The sequence below is a fragment of the Leptodactylus fuscus genome, chromosome 4 (genome assembly GCF_031893055.1).
Source record: "Leptodactylus fuscus isolate aLepFus1 chromosome 4, aLepFus1.hap2, whole genome shotgun sequence".
NCBI classification, from domain to species: domain Eukaryota; kingdom Metazoa; phylum Chordata; class Amphibia; order Anura; family Leptodactylidae; genus Leptodactylus; species Leptodactylus fuscus.
The window spans coordinates 36,784,943-36,803,993 of NC_134268.1; the positions used below are offsets into that span (position 1 = coordinate 36,784,943).

Sequence of the window (19,051 nt, forward strand, 5' to 3'; positions counted from 1 at the left end):
TGGGGGAGATATAATAACAATATACAAATACATGAAGGGACAGCACAAAGAACTTTCTAATTGTTTTTTAGTGATGATAACGATTTTGAGGCGGTCAGTTGTGTATTCTTATTTTTTGCCTGGACACGATGTCCTGCAAGTTCAACTTTGGTCTCCATTCACAACAGCAGGTATACAGCGGAAATGAATGGGTTTTTAAATAAACCATTTCCAAACAGTATTTCTGATCTTAAGGCGGGATCATGATGGACAGATACAAGGCACAAGTGTGAATGAAGCATAACTATGTAACCAGGCGTATGTATATCCCGTGTGGATGTAGCCTCATACTTCTGCACTGGTACAAACAAATGCATCAGAAACTACTCATCACACTGCATGGTTGTTTCCAGCCTAAGCAGACAAGCAAAGATAATCCAGAACTTGGAATCCGGGGTAAGATCCTAAACCAGGTAAGTGTATGAATGTAAAATATGTATAAGTATGTACATGTTTGATTTACTCATGCCTATTGTTTTTAGAAGTCTATGGTGAACTATTATTAATCAGATGTTACAAATTTAATAAAGATATGCTAAATCTGTTGTAAAGTTTAATCCTTTTGGGTATCTGGTTTTTAATTGAAGTATCCAGAAGGCCTCCCTGTGGTATAGCTTGTGCTGCCAATCTCCAATCTCTGTTTCCAGCCTAACCCTGCAGTCACACGACCATGTGTTGGCCGGATTTACTGGCCTGAACAGTATGCAGAGCGAGGGACTAGCATTTCAGTTATCTATGCTGCTAGGAGTCGCTACTTCCCAGTGACTTAGGCTCTATTCACACGTGTTCGGGTTTCTATTCTAGGAGTCCGCTTGGGGTCCCCCCAAAAGGAAACCTATACGCATAAAAAAGCGGTTACCTGCGCACCCCATAGACTATAATGGGGTTCATGTGGTTTCCGCTCGGTTTCAGGACTTCTATCTCCACAGAGGTAACTGCTTTTTATGTCATCCAGTCTGAATTTTTTTTTTTATCTCATTGTAATATCCGCTGGGGAATCACAAGCCTTTTCCCTATAGATTTAATAGGGGAAGAAAAAAGTGCAGAGGAAAAAGGTCTTAGGGTGGGTTCACATCTACGCCCGTGCCCGCTTTAGGCAATCCTGCCGATTTCCGTCTTCCGCCCCGAGAAACTGGACAGGGGACGGAAACCCGGTAGTCAGTTTTCAAACCATTCACTTGAATGGGTTTGCAAAGTGACCGCCCGTGAGCGTTTTGTGCCTCTCGCGGAGAAACCGGTTTTTTTTAAATTATTTTTTTACCAGACTCAAAGTCCTGCATATCCGACTTTGTGTCCGGCTAAAAAAAAAAACGGTTTCGCCGCGGAGAGGCATAAAACGCTCACAGGCGTTCACATTGCAAACCCATTCAAATGAATGGGTTTGAAAACTGACTGCTGGGTTTCCGTCCCTGTCCAGTTTCCCGGGGCAGAAGATGGAAATCAGCAAGATTGCCTAAAGTGGGCACGGGCTCAGGTGTGAACCCGCCCTTAACAACGGCTGAGTCTACAAAAGCTTCCTTTTTTCAGATTTTGCTGTAACTTTTTTTTATTCTATCCAAAACCACGAGCGGATTTAGCGGAAGATAGAAGTATAATAGACGTATAAGAACTTCCTATAAATTTCCCATTCCTATTGAAGTCATTCCTGGCTTTGGCTCAAAAAACACAGCAAAATCTGTAACAAAAAAATGTGCGTTCTCACTTGGGAAAGGGATATGGGTAAGAATTAGGGACTGTCCTACCTTCGAGAGGTATTTGATGACGGAATTTTACGTCCTAGGGTCTTGCTCACATTTTGCATAGGGATGTAAATTTTTACACTTGGTCCTTACAACAGCACAGACCTGACGGGACAATTGTGCTTGTGTCCTACAGTGCAGCAGACTCAGAGTGACTGTTTGCATTGCTGCTGTGCACAAGGGGTGTGTACTGAGATTGCTCACACACCCTCCTGGAGTAGGAAGTGACTGCACACTGGGAATTTCTGCTTGCCAACAGGCACTGTGCACCAGCTGTGATCACTCACACCCTGCCAGGGTCTGGTGTCAGCCCTATAGAAACTGATGCCAACTTTCTATGACCCGCCAATTAATTTGCCCCTATATCCCTCTGCGAGTAAGGGAAAGTGGGCAATAAGGAATCAATGGCTTCCCTACCTGAAAACGTCACAGCGGGAGAGACTCCTGAGAATAGCACAGGCATTGCCGGTATATGGAGCAATTCACAGCAGGTAAGTGACACCCAGGGGGTGCAAATATCTCATCCCTGATAGTATATTCATAGAATGAAATCTAATTCTGACTTGTATATACCTGTATATTTCTTTTACTCTGCGTATATGTATTTAAAAAACGGTGACATACTCTAAAAGTTTGTTCTAACTTTGCATTTTACGGGTAACAAGTAAGTAATAATTAACAGGCGACTTCTATCACAAGCAATGCATAAGGATACGTAAATCTAAAATATGCTACAAATCACTTACAGGGCCTCACAGAAGTGAATGGGTAACAGGCAATATCGTACAAATATTACTAGCAAAAAGATCCTGAATTGTAGCAAAAGTGTACAGGGAAGATCAGATAAGGGAACCCTGGCAGGCAGCGCTTCCTGGTACTTGTAGTCTCCTAGAATCTGGACAGCTACAGGTTACTTGGGCCTATATGAGATGTTCAGATGGACAGCGATTCATTGCACACAAGGACGGCATTGTTGAAGTGGTGCTGGCTCCTGTAGTTCCATTCATTATTAGTTTTAATCTTCCTTCCTATACATTGTCCTATGTGTTGGCAGTGACGGGGTTAAGGAGAAGACAAAGGGCATTTGTCAGATAGGCTCTTTATTGCCTGTGCTTGGGGCTAAATTCATTTCCATGCTATCTGGAGGCGCACAAAAAGTCATTGTTGTGGAGATACGGGGCCTTGCCTTTCACAGTGGTCCTGGCTTTTCGCAGACACCATTTGTGTTTGATCTCATGGAGAAACCCAGATGTAGCATAGTCTGAGAAAGTCGGATGGCTCCTGCGGACATAGATAACCCAGGAAAGATTACAGGTTAGAAATGAAGGAGGGACCAATAACAATAGGTTTTCAATAAAGGGTTTTATTGGATTAGAAAAAAAATTCTCACATAGGCTTCATTATCTGAGAAAGAAAGCGACTAGAGATGAGCGAACAGTAAAATGTCCGAGGTTTGATATTCGTTTCGAGTAGCCCCTCAATATTCGACTACTCGAATCGAATATCGAACCCTATTATAGTCTATGGGGGGAAAATGCTCGTTTCAGGGGTAGGCAACGTTCGATCAAATTATACTTACCAAGTCCACGAGTGAGGGTCGGGCTGGATCCTCCGAGAAGTCTTCTCCGTGCAGCGTCCCCACGGCATCTTCCGGCTCTGAATTCACTCTGCCAGGCATCGGGCCTAGGCAGAGCCGACTGCGCATGTCCGCACTACAAGTGGACATGCGCAGTCGGCTCTGCCCAGGCCCGATGCCTGGCAGAGTGAATTCAGAGCCGGAAGACGCTGCGGGGAAGCTGCACGGAGAAGACTTCTAAAGGTAGGAGAAGAACCAGCGTTGATTGGCCAACTGTATAGCATTCGGCCAATCAATGCTGGTTCTACATCGAACTTTTCCATTCGAATAGTGAGTGGTACTTGATCGAGTACGAGTATTTCGAATACCTACTCGATCGAATACTACTCGCTCATCTCTAAAAGCGACCCCATGCTACGGCCCAGTGGTGAACCGAGCCTCTCTGCTGCCTGAGGCGAATGAAGAGACTGTGAAGCATAATACAGGTTGCAGGGGGATGTTGTGGGGCATAATAGTTTGGGTGGGCAGCTGTGGGGCACAATAGAGGTTGCAGGGGCCACTGTTGGGCATAATAGAGATGGCAAAGGGTGCTGTGGAGCATAACAGAGGTTGCAGGAGCAGCTGTGAGGCATAATAGGGGTTGCAGGGGCCACAGTGGACCCTGAAACCTCTATTATGCCCCACAGTTGCCCACCCAACTATTATTCCCCACAGTTGCCAATCCAACCTCTATTATGCCCCATAGTGGCCCACCCATGAACTATTATTAGGGCTAGTTCACACATAAATTACGTGTGGCTTTTTTTGGTCCTGAAAAAAAAGCTTCCTAATTAGGACCTTGCTGCGCTTTTAGGAGCTTTTTTTGTAAAAACAGCTTCAAAAAAGCCAGGCTGTTTTCCCCTCCCGTAAAATGAATGGGCGTTTTTCACCTCCCCTTCACTTCTATTGTTTTCCTCAGGCAGAGAACGCCTTAAGAAAGGTCATGTCGCTTCTTTTTTCTGCTAGCAGAAAAAAAAAGCTAGCAGTCTACATAGACCACTATAAAGGGGCTGATTTTGAAGCGAAATCTGCCGTCAAAATCCGCCTCTTTGCCTCAGTGTGAACTAGCCCTTATACTCTGGGGTCTTTTCAGACCCTGGAGTATAATAATCGGAGCCCCAGGGGAGATGAAGAAATATAATAAACACTGTTACTAACTCTGATCTCCTGGATCTGCTGTTACTACTAGCACAGGCTTCGAGCCTTTATGGTAATGTCCCATGTGATGTCTGGGAAATTACCATACAGGCCTGAAGCCTGCCAGGAGTAACATCGGATCCAGGAGAGGTGAGTAACAGTGTTTTTTTGTTTTCCCTCATTGCCCTGGGGCTCCGATTATTATACTCGGGGGTCTGAAAATAATAGTGGTAGTTATTGGGGTTCGTGGCCTGGGCCTGCTTACAGCCTCTTCTGCTCCCTATAGCTGAAGGGTAAGCAGGGGGGCGGCCAAGAGCAGGCCCAGGGAGGTAGGTAAATAGGCCGCTACCTGCTGGGGATACTCCAACAGGTAGCGGCCTATTAAAAAAAAAAGAAAAAAAAAAAAAGTATCCTTACTCAGCTACCTTGGGCTTTTCACCAGATCCCATCCACTTTACTGTGACTGTAAAATCCTGCAGCCAAACCATGGCATATACACCACATGGGGCCAGGGCCTAAAGAGGTTTTCCAGGCCAATGATAAAGGTAGTTTGTTAATATCAGATCAGTAGGGGTCTCAGGTGTTGGATCCGCGCTGACATTGATTATTTTTTTCATTGGCCTGGAAAACCTCACCAGTCGCTATATGGATGCAGTTTATCTCCTATACAAGTGAACAAGATCTGATCTGCAGGAACTCAGCACGGCCACTACACAGAGAACAGCTGATCAGCAGGGTCCCAGATAATGCACCACCATCAATCTAATATTGGTAACCTATCCTAAAGGAATGGTCATCCATGTCATTTGTCCGGAAAAACCAAATTGCAGCATTTCCATTGTAGATTTTTTTCTGCAATATATGGATAGGATTAGCTAGAATTTTATCCACTTTACCAGTATTGTAAAACCGTCTTATATATATACACTGTAATGTAATGTGTATCACCGTATTACAAATATATTTATTATTTGTATTACACATATTGCCCATAGACTATATTGTAAGCATTTTCTTCTGGATTCATACAGAATCTATGCATAAAATATAATACCTCACCAAGGACCAAGGCGCTATATAAGAGGATATCTACATCTCAGTTAGGCTACATGCACATTACTGAGTGTGCACAGCAAGTAGAGACTGAGTTAATAGTAAAAAGCACTCCGATAACATCCAAGCGGCATCTGTTCCCAACTGACATCAGTGGGGGTTCTGTTCTGCTCTGTTTGGATGCCTTAAGGTAAGGTCACACGGGGATCTTTGGACCAGATTTTGACGTGGAGACCGCCTCAGAATCCGGTCCAAAAAACGGCACTGCATCGGCATCCAGTCACGGCATTCTGCTCTGGATTAAGCCCAAATGAATGCGCCTAGTCGGGGAGAGAGTGTTCGTGCCGCGGACAGAATCCGCAGTAAGGCTGCATGCACACAGAGTTATGCCGGGCTTGTAAAAATACTCATTCACAGCCGTACATGCAAGCGCTGTGGACAGCTCCCGAACACTTCCCATTCACTTCAATGGGAGCCAGCGTTACGAGCGCTCCCATTGAAGTGAATGGGGAGTATTTGGGAGCCGTCCGCATCGCTCGCGTGTACGGCTGTGAATGAGTATTTTTACAAGCCCAGCATAACTCTGTGTGCATGCAGCCTAAGAAAGGGCAGGTCGGTTCTTTTTTCCATGAGTGGCACAAAACTGCTAGCGGAAAAAAGAAGTAAACAGCTCCCATTGAAGTCAATGCGAGGCGTTTTTTGAAGCCAGATTCTGACGCGGATTCCGTGTCAAAATCCGGTCCAAAAATCCCTGTGTGACCTTACCCAAAGAGTAGAATTGGACCTGCTCTATAATTATGGAAATGGAGCACCGAACCCCCCCACTAGGAGAGATTTGTCTGCACGTTTGGTCTTGTGCATGAGGCCTAACACCACAGGTAGTATGACTAGACCATGAGATAGTATAGGAAAGATGGTCTTCTGGCCAAATCCCGTGAGGAGGCTGCTCCATACTTTCCTACACTGGACGTCTACGTGGCGGTTGCAGCTGCTGCCTTTGGCTCCCTATCATTAGACTACTACATGCTTTTGGGGTGTTGTGCCATTTGCACAACCCCACCAGGTGAGGGGGCATTTTGTTCTATTCTAATACTGGACTAGTACCGTGGTTAATGCGCAAGGATCCGCTCGGTGTGGCTCTCTCTTTGTTTTCTTAGACCATGAGATAGTAGTGTTATGGTGGGGTAGTCACTCACAGCATCATAGGCTAGGGTCACAACTGTGCTGGGCTCTCCACCATTTTGTTCGCCGGGGGGACCTGAATGACTGCGAGCTGACCATTGACTACACTGGGGTCCGCCAATGGCGGCCGTTTCCATGGAGGCTTCTGCGGCAGAGCTTCCACTGGAGACTGCGATACAGATGTAACCTTAGCCATATCCTATGAGTCTGAGTCTCCAAGCAGAGTGCAGTCCAGGGAGTACAGCCAATATATAGACCATATTTTCTGGGCCATAACTGTCCTTGTGCCGCTAGCCTTGCCGGATTTCCCTGCACAGAAACGCACTCGGCCACCTGCTATTCTGGGAACTACAACATAGGCCAAAGTGACTTCTAGGGTATAGCGATAGGGGTGCAAAGGGGTAACAGTAATTCACAGGTCGTGATGCCTCAGGGGGGGTCTAAGACCCTCTGCCATATAAGACGACATCACTATTAAAATTGGAAGTAGGTGGGCGCTGTTACAGATTTTGCAGTGGGACCCAGTTATTTCAAGTTGTGCCTCCATTGGACCATCATGAAAGGGTTTACTCAGTGTCTCACTGTCTTTTAGAACTTTTTTCAGTCTTTGATATTTAAGATTAAAAAAAAAATCGCCATTGATGTTATCTCCGAGTAAATGAGACAATTATTTTTTGCCAGATTTTGCAGTGCCCTTTGTCGCCCATTAATCCCGACCACTCGCACACATAATGAGGTTTATGTCCCCTTTTGGCTGCTGCCACTTGTTTCTAGGATTCAATTATCATGAATGGGATAATGACTTAGCAGGACTAAAGTGGCCTCTGCAGAACAGAAAATCTCATTATTTGGCATCTGTGACAAGACATACACAGACTATTGTCTGATGTAACACATCCCCACCTTAAAGAAAAAACAGCCATGTGGTACGGTTTGCGCTAAAAGGATGGTACCGACAAATGTATTCGTTTGTTAAAATTAGATGTTGAAATATATAATTATTTCTAAGGCTAAATTCACATTCACATCTGTACCGGAGTCTCCATTGAAAAGATCTTGCACAAGGAATTTTTCCTCCTCCAGTTTCAGTTTCAGGCCGGGTTCACACAGGGTTTTTTGGGCTGGATTTTGACGCGGAATTCGGCCATTAAAATCAAAGAGAGCTGGTCATTTCCTTTTACCGCAATCGGTTTGTTCCCGCTTGCGGAACAAAGAAGCGACACGCCCTTTCATCAAGTGGATTCCGCGGCTCATTCAGCTGCGGATGTCCGTCTCATGACACCCCCCTCCCGACTAGGCCCATTCATTTGGGCCTAATCTGGAGCAGAATGCCGCGACTAGATGCCATCAGTTTTTTGGACTGGAATCTGAGGCGGCCTCTGTGTCAAATTGCAATTGTAGATTGTGAGCACTATATAGGGATGACAATGTACATTTATTTTCCTATCAGTATGTCTTTGTAGAATGGGAGGAAATCCACACAAACACTGGGAGAACATACAAACTCCTTGCAGATGTTGTTCCTGGCGGGATTCGAACCCAGGACTCCAGAGCTGCAAGGCTGCAGTGCTAACCACTGAGCCACTGTGTTGCCCCTTATAGAGGCGTTCTCCTCTATTGTGATCCTGTCTGTCTTGTCTGTGATATAAATGATTTGACTTCTACAAAGAAGACCTCTAGAGAATTGGAAAGTGTCGGTCTATTTTTGAGCTTAATGTGCATAGTGAAAATTACAAGATATACTACTTTTTAAGTATCAATAGAGACCTGGACAATAAAAAAAATTGAATCAATTTTTGGCGACACGTTCCCTTGATCTATGAATGTATACTTTCCTTATATATTGTGTGACAGGTTCTATAAGTTCTACTACAACAGGCTGCACACACCATTGATTTAAGTGAAAGCAGCCATCTACATTCTCTCTTCTCCATTCCATAAAGTTATGTCTCCAGCTGTATCACTCTGTAGCTTTCAATTTCTGAGACTTATAGTTCCCTAAAATCTGTAGAGTCACAAATTACTGCCACAATTTTCTTCCAATGTTAACCTATGGACCAATTTTTGAAGGGGATGTCCATGAGTATGTTATTGATGACCTGTCTTTAAGAGATATTATGTGTGTGAGTACCCAAGTGCAGAATCCTCTCATCCTTGAAGACTTGCTCCTATTCCTTTATGTCTTTAAGATAGGTCATCAATTGCAGATCAGTGCAGTCTGACTCCGGACACCCCGGCTGATCAGCTGTTTTCAGTGGCTGCAGTGCACCTGAATTAGCACCATTTTATACACTTTTATGCATTTTACAGCCTAGACAGTTATTACAAGCTCAGTCCCATTCAAGTCAATGAAACTGTGCTTACTACATAGTGTGAAAAGCTGTGCTAGTTCTGTTGAGCTGTGGCCTTTGAAATTCAGCTGATCAGCAAGGGTGCTAGGAGTCAAATCTCCACTGATCTGCTATTGAAGGGGTTGTTCAGCTCCAAATTAAATTTTCATACTGAATACATAACTAAAATTGTGGAATAATTCTTCTTAGGGCGGGTTCACACCTGCGCCCGGTCTCCGCTTTGCAGGTTTCCTTCTTCTGTCCAAGAAACTGGACAGGAGACGGAAACCGGCAGTCAGTTTTCAGACCCATTCATTTGTCCGCCCGTGAGCGTCTTCCGGTCTCTGCGGCGAAACCATTTTTTTTAACTGGACACAAAGTCGGACATGCAGGACTTTGTGTTCAGTGAAAAAAAAGACCAGAAGAAGGGCGGACACCGATTTCCAGGTTTCTGTCTCTTGTCCAGTTTCTCGGGCAGAAGACGGAACCCACAAAGCAAATACCGGAAGCAGGTGTGAACCCGCCCTCAGTGATGGTTATTAAAAAGGTGTAAAGCCCTATGACATTTGGCTGTGGGTTTATAACATCACTCACCTGCTTCTCATGACAAGCATACGTAACAAGATTTAATGGGTCATTACTCCTTTTTCATGATGAATTTCGGATTTCCAGCTCCATTTTTGTGCTATCAGACCTTCTCTATAGGAGAAAGAGGTTTCACATTTAAGGATCTTCACTGAAATTTACATTTCTTTCTTCCTTTCTTTGATGTAAATTGGAAGAACTGCTTTACAATTCTCCAGATTACAAGGAATGTACATAATAATTTACTGGTCTAGAAGGTTTGTAAGTTGCTGACTGCATGTTTTTAGCTCTGATGGTTTTGGCATATAGAATCTCATAGGAATAATCGCTAGCAGCTTGTCATTATTTCTATAATACCGTCATCTATGCAGAATAAAAGAGGGATGTATATGGAAACATACACTGTACGTACACACAATAAAGCTGAAATGTAGAGATGAGCGAACAGTAAAATGTTCGATATTCATTTTGAGTAGCAGCTCAATATTCGACTACTCGAATCGAATATCGAACCCTATTATAGTCTATGGGGGAAAATGCTCGTTTCAGGGGTAAGCAATATTGGATCAAATTGAACTTACCAAGTCCACGAGTGAGGGTCGGGCTGGATCCTCCGAGAAGTCTTCTCCGTGCAGCGTCCCCGCGGCATCTTCCGGCTCTGAATTCACTCTGCCAGGCATCGGGCCTGGGCAGAGCCGATTGCGCATGGCCGCTTACAGTCAAAGCGGCCATTTTCTTGTAGCGCGGGCATGCGCAGTCGGCTCTGCCCAGGCCCGATGCCTGGCAGAGTGAATTCAGAGCCGGAAGACACCGCGGGGAAGCTGCACAGAGAAGACTTCTAAAGGTAGGAGAAGAACCAGCGTTGATTGGCCGACTGTATAGCATTCGGCCAATTAATGCTGGTTCTGCATCGAACTTTTCCATTCGAATAGTGAGTGGTACTCGATCGAGTACGAGTATTTCGAATACCGTAGTATTCGATAGAATACCTACTTGATCGAATACTACTCGCTCATTTCTACTGAAATGTATAGCTATAATAAGTGTTCAAAAATGACCAGACTAAGATCTCCAGCCAGAGACTTTTTTTTAGGGATTGGCAACTGGTCTCATGTATATGGCAGCATCCTTCAGTGGCATTTTTTTTGGTGGGGGGCGGGGTGGTGTTCATTCTATGGTAACATGCAGGTGTAGCTCTGTCTTTACTTCTTATCTTATCTGAGTGATCCTAATCCATACTCAGTACACAAGCTGATGAATTTACAATGAAGTCTATGGAGTTGCAAAATAACAAGGAGAAAGACATTTTTGTTAGTAGAAGGCTGGATAGTAATTTCTGATAACCAAACTGTGTTGTGAAAGTAGTGGTCTCTCTTCAGAAGCTCAACTCTTCCTCCCCCTCTCCATAGACGTCTATTGTACAAATTTGAACGACAGTATAAGTAGGTAAATCATTGAATAAACAGGCCATTTTCTTTAATAACCCATATTACAAAGTTTATCTTCAACTGCACTTTGGATTTATGAAAAACATAAAATGTTAGTTACGCTTCAAGCTTTACTTAGGCAGATTGCTGTTGAGATTTCCTGTTAAGGAGACTGCTATCTTATATGACTTCCAAATTTCCCAAAAAGCTAAGCAACTACCAGACAAGGGCTAAACTCAAACTAGTTAAAAAATATTCAATCTTTGCACCCATAGACATCAGGTCCTTGGAGAACACATGGAAGTCACAAAAATTTTATGTGGATAGCGAAGTACGGTTAGAGAAAGCGCTCTCTCTAGATGAGTTGAGAAGACATAGGAGATGGAGGGCTGTGATAATGCAGCCGCATACAAACATTAATGTCATGTAGTATTGAAGCAAAGGCTACGGCAGATTATAATATTTGAAGCCTTGAGGAGTAGTGTATAGTTAAGATAAGATAAGATAAGATAATCCTTTAATAGTCCCACCTTGGGTCACTTGTAGTCACGAATTCAAGGGCTTCAGAGAATCTGAAAGTCTAGAAGGCAAGAACAGAAGAGTCCAGGATAAGAGTGAAGGCCAGAAGAAAGTCATGAGCAATGGCGAAGTTAGATTGAGTTTTTGGCTTGTTGAAATGAATACCAAAACTGGTCTGGATTGTTTTTAGCATCCAGCACATGAACTTTTGGCGTCAGAGGTTGCCCAATGTTTCGGTCTGCCATAAAAGTATCTTCCATCGTCTAAAATCACATATGGTGAAGGCACATACTTTGGTTTCATCATGGGTATCAAAGAAGATGTGTGATGCAGAAAAACTTAAGTCTGTCTTCTCCAAATGCGCTTTCGAAAAAATACGATTAATAATGTGGGTTTGTCTTGACTTTCTCACCCGTTTTTTTCCGCCAATATAGATCCAGTTTATTATTCAGCTAAACATTAGAATATAAAATAGAGAGGTTACTATGGCCACAAATAGCTTTAGCCTTTTAAATAGGTTTGTCAGAGTGCATGTTGGCTGCGTCTAGTCTCCAATAACTCAGATCTTTACTCCAAGAACAAATTGGCCCTGAGCTGATGTCCCCTGGACAGTAAACAGACTTGGCAATTGTGAAATGAGTCATGTAAACTGGGCCAAAAATGATGCGCACATTGGTCAGTAAAACGTGCAACCCTTGTCATCACTTGTTTGAAAGGAGATGAAAAATATAGATGTGTATTTCAAGGGTACATTGTATAAGGTGACCTCCGATATATATTATATACACACACTAGCCTCTGCCCACGACTTCGTCTGCGGGTTGTTGGCATCGATGATCCTCTTATATTCAGCAAATTTCTACCATCGATGGTTTGACTGCTCCGACATTTCGGCAGCTCTCAAGCTGTCCTGCTGCTGAACTTGTTCCTCACACCATGCCGGTGATGGTTCCGGCATGTCAGCAGCTCGCTGGGATGCCATATAATGAGTGTGTTGTTGGAGTCGATGATTACCCTCATCTGCGCTTGAGGAGAACTCTGTGACTTCTGGCTCCTTCATATCTCTCGTTGTTTGAGACAAATTTGATTTTCTTTTCCCAGGCATGTTGAAAATTGGAAATCTGCCAATTTGGATTAAAGGTGTTTGCCTGTGTCCTTTTGTGAGTACTGGAGAAAGATCAGATAATATGCAAATGTGTATACACACTATGGGTTAGCGTGTGTTTACACAGGGTGATAGCCCTGGCTGAGATAAGGCTGCTGCTAAGTGCTGTGTAATATAGTATGTGAACTGAAATCCATAATAGTCATGAAGCCATGTCATTTACCGAGATAAAAAGTAGCCTATATGTTAATTGAGGTTACAATCTATTTATCTGCCGAATTTCATTCAAATCCGTTCAACCGTTTTTGCGTGATTGAGGAACAAACACACAAACATACAAAAACATAAACATACAAACGTTCACATTTATAATATTAGTAGGATGGACAGAATTGTTGGTTGCTTGTTTAATCAAAGAAAAACTCACAATGGTCATAGAAATAACTTGAATCTGAGAAAAGTAATAATATAAAGTAATAATTTAAAAATTCTATGAAAATGAACAAATGACAGATATTGCTTTTCGCTTCAACAGAATTTAATTTTTTTTTTAATTTAAATAAAGCTCATGAAACCGGCCTGGACAGAAATGATGGTTCCTGTAACTTAATATTTTGTTGCACAACCTTTTGAGGCAATCACTGCAATCAGACGATTCCTGTAACGGTCACTGAGACTTTTGGCCACTCCTCATGAGCAAACTGCTCCAGTTGTCTCGGGTTTGAAGGGGGCCTTTTCCAGACGCCATGTTTCAGCTCCTTCCAAAGATGCTCAATAGGATTTAGGTGAAGGCTCATAGAAGGCCACTTCAGAATAGTCCAATGTTTTCCTCTTAGCCATTCTTGGGTGTTTTTAGCTGTGTTTGGGTCATTATCCTGTTGCAAGACCCATGACCTGCGACTGAGACCAAGCTTTCTGACACTGGGCAGCACATTTCTCTCTAGAATCCCTTGATAGTCTTGAGCTTTCATTGTACCCTGCACAGATTCAAGACACCTTGTGCCAGATGCAGCAAAGCAGCCCCAGAACATAACAGAGCCTCCTCCATGTTTAACAGTAGGGACAATGTTCTTTTCAAGATAGGCTTCATTTTTCTGTCTGTGAACATTGAGCTGATGTGCCTTGCCAAAAAGCAGGCACAAATGGAGCTCAAGGGACTCCAATGACTATAAGGCTGGGGCCCAATGTTGGTCATGTGATGGACAGTCCATGGTCTAGTGATGGACACAGGTGCACAGCTCGTTACCAGGCAGATGTCTTGATTACTGAGCTGTGACTATAAAGAGCCATGCACCCGTGTGTCCATCACATGACCATGGATTATATACCACATGACTATGGACTGTATATCACATGACCATGGACCAATTTGTATCCACTGGGAGTAAGAAGAATGAATTAAGCAGAAAAGCTGTGAAGAATTGATACAGAAAGTATATTGGAAAATTATACAACTTTTCATTATGCAATCAGTCAGATTTGTATCTCAATATTGGTCTTAAAGTGGCCAACTCCTTTAACTTACAGTTTATATATATATATGTATGTATATATATATATATGTATATATATATATATATATATATATATACAGTGGCGTAACTAGGAATGGCGGGGCCCCGTGGCGAACTTTTGACATGGGGCCCCCCCGACACCGAAGATCTCAACCGAGTCCCTCTTACGCATTCCTGCGCGCTCTATTATGTTCCATAGTGGCCCCTGCACACAGTATTATACCCAATAGTGGCCCCTGCACACAGTATTATACCCAATAGTGGCCACTGCACACAGTATTATGTCCCTTAGTGGCCCCTACAGGACTAAATACTGTCACGTCACCCGTTGACCGCTATACCAGGACAAATTGTGGATATAAAATCTGGTCCTGTGCATTACAATTTAGTAACTCCATGTGCCTCATATTAATAGCAGTTAACCCCATCATCTCCCTGACATTAACCCCTGTGTGCCTCACCATAAGGGTTACTGATATGTGAGAGACATGGAGGTAATAATAAAGTATCTTCATTACTATTACCCCCATATGTCTCACACATCAGTAACTCTTATGGTGAGGCACACAGGGGTTAATGTCAGGGAGATGATGGGGTTAACTGCTATTAATATGAGGCACATGGAGTTACTAAAACACAAATAATCACCCCATATGCCTGATAGTAATAAGTAACCCCAGTACGTACCTGTGTAGCTTTAGTTTCATTTTCCTTCTTCCTTTCTTCCTCCAGTGCAGACGGCAGGAGCTCGGCAGGGATAAGCCCCGCCTCCTCCTCTCATTGGTGGGCAGAGGACAGCAGAGAAAGGGAGGGGGGAGAGAGAGGGGGGAACGTCCTGAAGAGCTGACAGGAGCCAGAGCTGCAGCTCCTGTGTCTCAGCCGTTGCTGCAGCTTCGGGGCCCCCTGTTGGTGGAAAGTATTCCACCAACAGGGGGCCCCGATCATTATACTCAGGGGTCCGAAAAGACCTCCGAGAATAATGATATACACACACACACACACACATTATATTATTTCATGCCATTTAATGAGATCAGCGTATTGTTGGCACAGATGATATTTTAGACACCGTATAGTAGTTTACATGAACTGGTATTTCTTGTTCCCATGATAAATATACTGCCGGCAGGCATAAGGTTAACATTTCACATTGTTGCCCTATTAATCTCATTATGTTCTTTGTGTGCCACAAAAAAATACCTGTGCCAGTAAATTGTTACGTGGCCATTTTTTTGCCACATCATGTTGGAAGTTGCCTGTTCTTAAAGAGAAGATATGAGATTTTATCAGAGTGAGATTGCAAGTCCTGGGAGTAGATACATACAATATATGTAAGGAGACAGGATGCACCCGCATATGGATTTTAATCTTTGCAAACGCCTATATCTTGGGAGAGATGGAGGAAACTGAAACAGGGAGGTGAAGTATTTGGGTATAAACAGCCAGTTGTCAAATTCAACGCTGCTATGTCAATACTTAAAGGGGATGTCGCCCAAATAAATAATAACTTACTTTGTTAGATTATGTAAAATGTAACATTTTCCTATTGGTATTATTAAAAAATGGTCCTGTGTTAGATATTGCCCTTACATATTTGTTACATACTAGTACCCACTGGTGTTCTTATAATTCCTTCTCAGAGCGTCCACCTAATGTGTCCAGTGCTGGAGGTCGCACATGCTCAGTAGCTCAGTCCCACCTTCCCGCTTCTTCTCACTGCAATAGAAATATCAAGACACAGGAGTAATTTTTTATTATTAAATCCATTTAAAAACTTATTTTTAGGAGATCTAACAGAATAAATGGATATTTGATTGTAGACGAACCCATTATAGTTCTATATCACATCATTATTTCTTCTTATTTCTATTTTCTCTAATGACTAGTAGACAGTAAAATCATTACATGTACCTTTATTATTGCGGGTGTGTTCCTGTAATTTGATTCTATTTAACACAACATAGGCCGGGTGCAACGTGTGCAGGCGCGGCCCTGCTGCTTACATTGCTGTATAAACACATCTTGCTGCGAAGTTCATCATGGAAGAATCCAGGAGCTGGACAGGAGTGATCCTCTGCTAGGAGAATGAGCGCTATATGCTCCACTGGATGAGAAAACACACTGAGCTTGTGTCTGTGCACATCTGTGGTGATGTGATCAATGGAGGCAAAATGTATCTTAAAGTGAAAAAGAAAGAAAAAAAAGAACAAATCTACAAAACTTGGAAAAACGATATAAAATAACATCATAACATTCTTTCAATGTGTTACCAAGTTTCTAGTATTGATGGCCTATCCTAAGGATAAATATTAGATTCCAATGAATGGAGCACTGTTGGACATATGTGGTCAGCACCCCATTCATTTCTAGGGGATGGCCAAGATGCTGGTCTCTGTTAGCCCCATAGAAGTGGATGGAGCACTGTGCATGTACAATAGCACTCCATTAACATGGAGCATTAAGGGGAACTTTTAGGCCTTCGTTCTCAGTACTTGGAACCCAGTGATCTGACACATCCCTTATCCTGTGAATAGAGAATAAGTCTCTTTCATAAATCTCCCCATGTGGTAAATAAAAGATTTATTATAGAACTTTACATATTAGGAAATAGCGGTGTTAGCTTATGTTGTAAAAGTAAAGAAATGATTAAGAGCTGAGCTTGTCTGTCCTATCAAGGAAGTCATAGGCGAGGGAGAAGGAGCGTGCACATATACAGAACAGGAAGGGGAGACAAGACAAATAATTTTAAAGTAATGATATAGAGTCTATATTATGAGATATAGAGAAAACACTATTCAAAACAGCCGTTTCGAATAGCACGCTCCCATAGAAATGAATGGACGTAGCCAGCATGCGGGGGGTTAAGCGGCTGGCTGCCGGCAAAGTCTGTGTGCCGGCTGCTTCCATTCATTCCTATGGGTGCGTGCTATTCGAAACTGCCGTTTCGAATAGTACTTGCTCATCTCTAATTTAAGAAACTTAGATCTTAATCTATGACTAATAAAACTTTGCCCTGTTTATAATACTTAAGTTACTGCTGAGATGACCACATATCCTTATTATTTTACATATGGGTTATGACTTTTCTATATCATTACTTTAAAACTATGCGTCTTGTCTCCCCTTCCTGTTCTGTATATGTGCACGCTCCTTCTCCGTCGTCTATGACTTCCTTGATAGGACAGACACAAGCTCAGCTCTTAATAATTTCTTTACTTTTACAACATAAGCTAACACAGCGGCATGACACTAGATTTCATCCCATGCCTTCTCTGTTATAGGGTACAGTGGGTCCCCATTACAAGTTTATCTATGAGGCCCCATGGTTACCTGTTGTGCCCCTGCCGGCAGTGTTTGCTACAATGCTCTGTATCTGCTCAGTTACATATATGATAAAATTCCATGAAATTCTACAGTTGGTTATTATCCGCTAATATAATTCTGACCATATTACTTATATGATAGTTTTTGCTGCTTTTACATATTGTTTCGCCAAACAAAAATTGTTATAAATTTGTTTGGGTATATTCACTTCTTCCAGTTTTTTTGTTTGTTTTTGTTTTAGCCATTGAGATATTTTACTGCTCCGAATATTACATTGTAATAAACAGTAGTTAAAAAAAAAAACTCTCTGTTCACACTGTGTGGTTGCAAATCAGTTTTGTGCAGACAATATTCATTTATTGGTTAGTGCTGTGCTGGGAATTCTACCAAGTCATAGAAGTAATGGGGGGATTTGGCAGAGGAAAAGATGACAAAACGGACAGAATGGGTATTAAAAAAAAAAAATCAGTATACATCTCATCAATGCCATTCCCTTTTTGTCTGGTCTTGTCAAAGCAAACAGGAAAGGCCAAGAAACTCCAGTCATTGATGGAGGACTTTTTGCCGCCACTGGTTTTAGTTTTATAATGAGGGTCACCCAATAGATCCCATTATAGTCAATGGGGTCCATCAGATACCTCTGTTTGAGCGATCTGCCTCTCTACTGTTCGTATCCCCTGATAGACCCAAACAATGGAGGGGATGACACAGGGGGTTGCTTATATGTCAAGACAGGTCCATAAAATAGGGATCAGTAGGGATCAGGTAAGCAGTGAAATAGGAGCAGCAGGGGATCAGTGACGTGAGCTTTTTTTTTTAATTCAAATGAATAAATAATCCAAAGTGTTATTTTATTTCTAGTATTTTCATTATTGTCTGCATTTTAATAATCTCACGTTCTTTTTTATTTTATTTTTTCCTCTAGAACCAAATTTTTGGCATCATTTTATCAATATTTGGAAGCTTCTTGATCAGCATTTCCCTTAATCTTCAGGTAAGAATTGCGGGAGGGAATTTTTAAAGTCAGTTTTGCTGGATTGTACATTGATTTAATTTGCACCAAAAGTATCAGTTATCATGCAATGTTTGATTAAATTTTGCACATCTAGAAGCCTAACACTTCTGTCCTGGGGTGTTACTTTACTTTCTATGTCACCCCTTTACTGAAGTGATGCCTGGTTCACATCTGCATTTGGTATTCCATTTACTTTGTTGCTACTGTAAAACGCAACATTTTTTTCTGCACTGTTTCCAAATTGTGGGTCCTTGATCTCAATCTGAGGCCTGGTTCACATCTGCATTCTGTATTCCATTTGGGGAGTCCGCTTGAGGACCCCCTGAAAGGAATACTGAATGCATTGAAAAAGCAGTGAGCAATGAAAGCACATGGACTCCATAGACTATAATGGGGTCCGTGTGTTTTCCGCGCGGTGTCTGCACGAATCATGCAGAGAGAAAAGTACTTCAAGAACAACTTTTCTC

At 42.5% G+C, this 19,051-nt stretch overlaps 1 protein-coding gene across 1 annotated transcript in view; it reads left to right on the plus strand.

Annotated features, from left to right (window-relative positions):
* Nucleotides 1-2,028: 2,028 nt before the first annotated feature.
* NIPAL2 (NIPA like domain containing 2) overlaps nt 2,029-19,051 on the plus strand; it is a 70,755-nt gene continuing 53,732 nt past the window's right edge. Inside the window, exons 1-2 of the mRNA XM_075270332.1 lie at nt 2,029-2,269; nt 18,495-18,563. Coding sequence (XP_075126433.1) covers nt 2,183-2,269; nt 18,495-18,563 — 156 coding nt within the window. The 5' untranslated portion in view covers nt 2,029-2,182. The remainder of the gene's footprint in view (nt 2,270-18,494; nt 18,564-19,051) is intronic.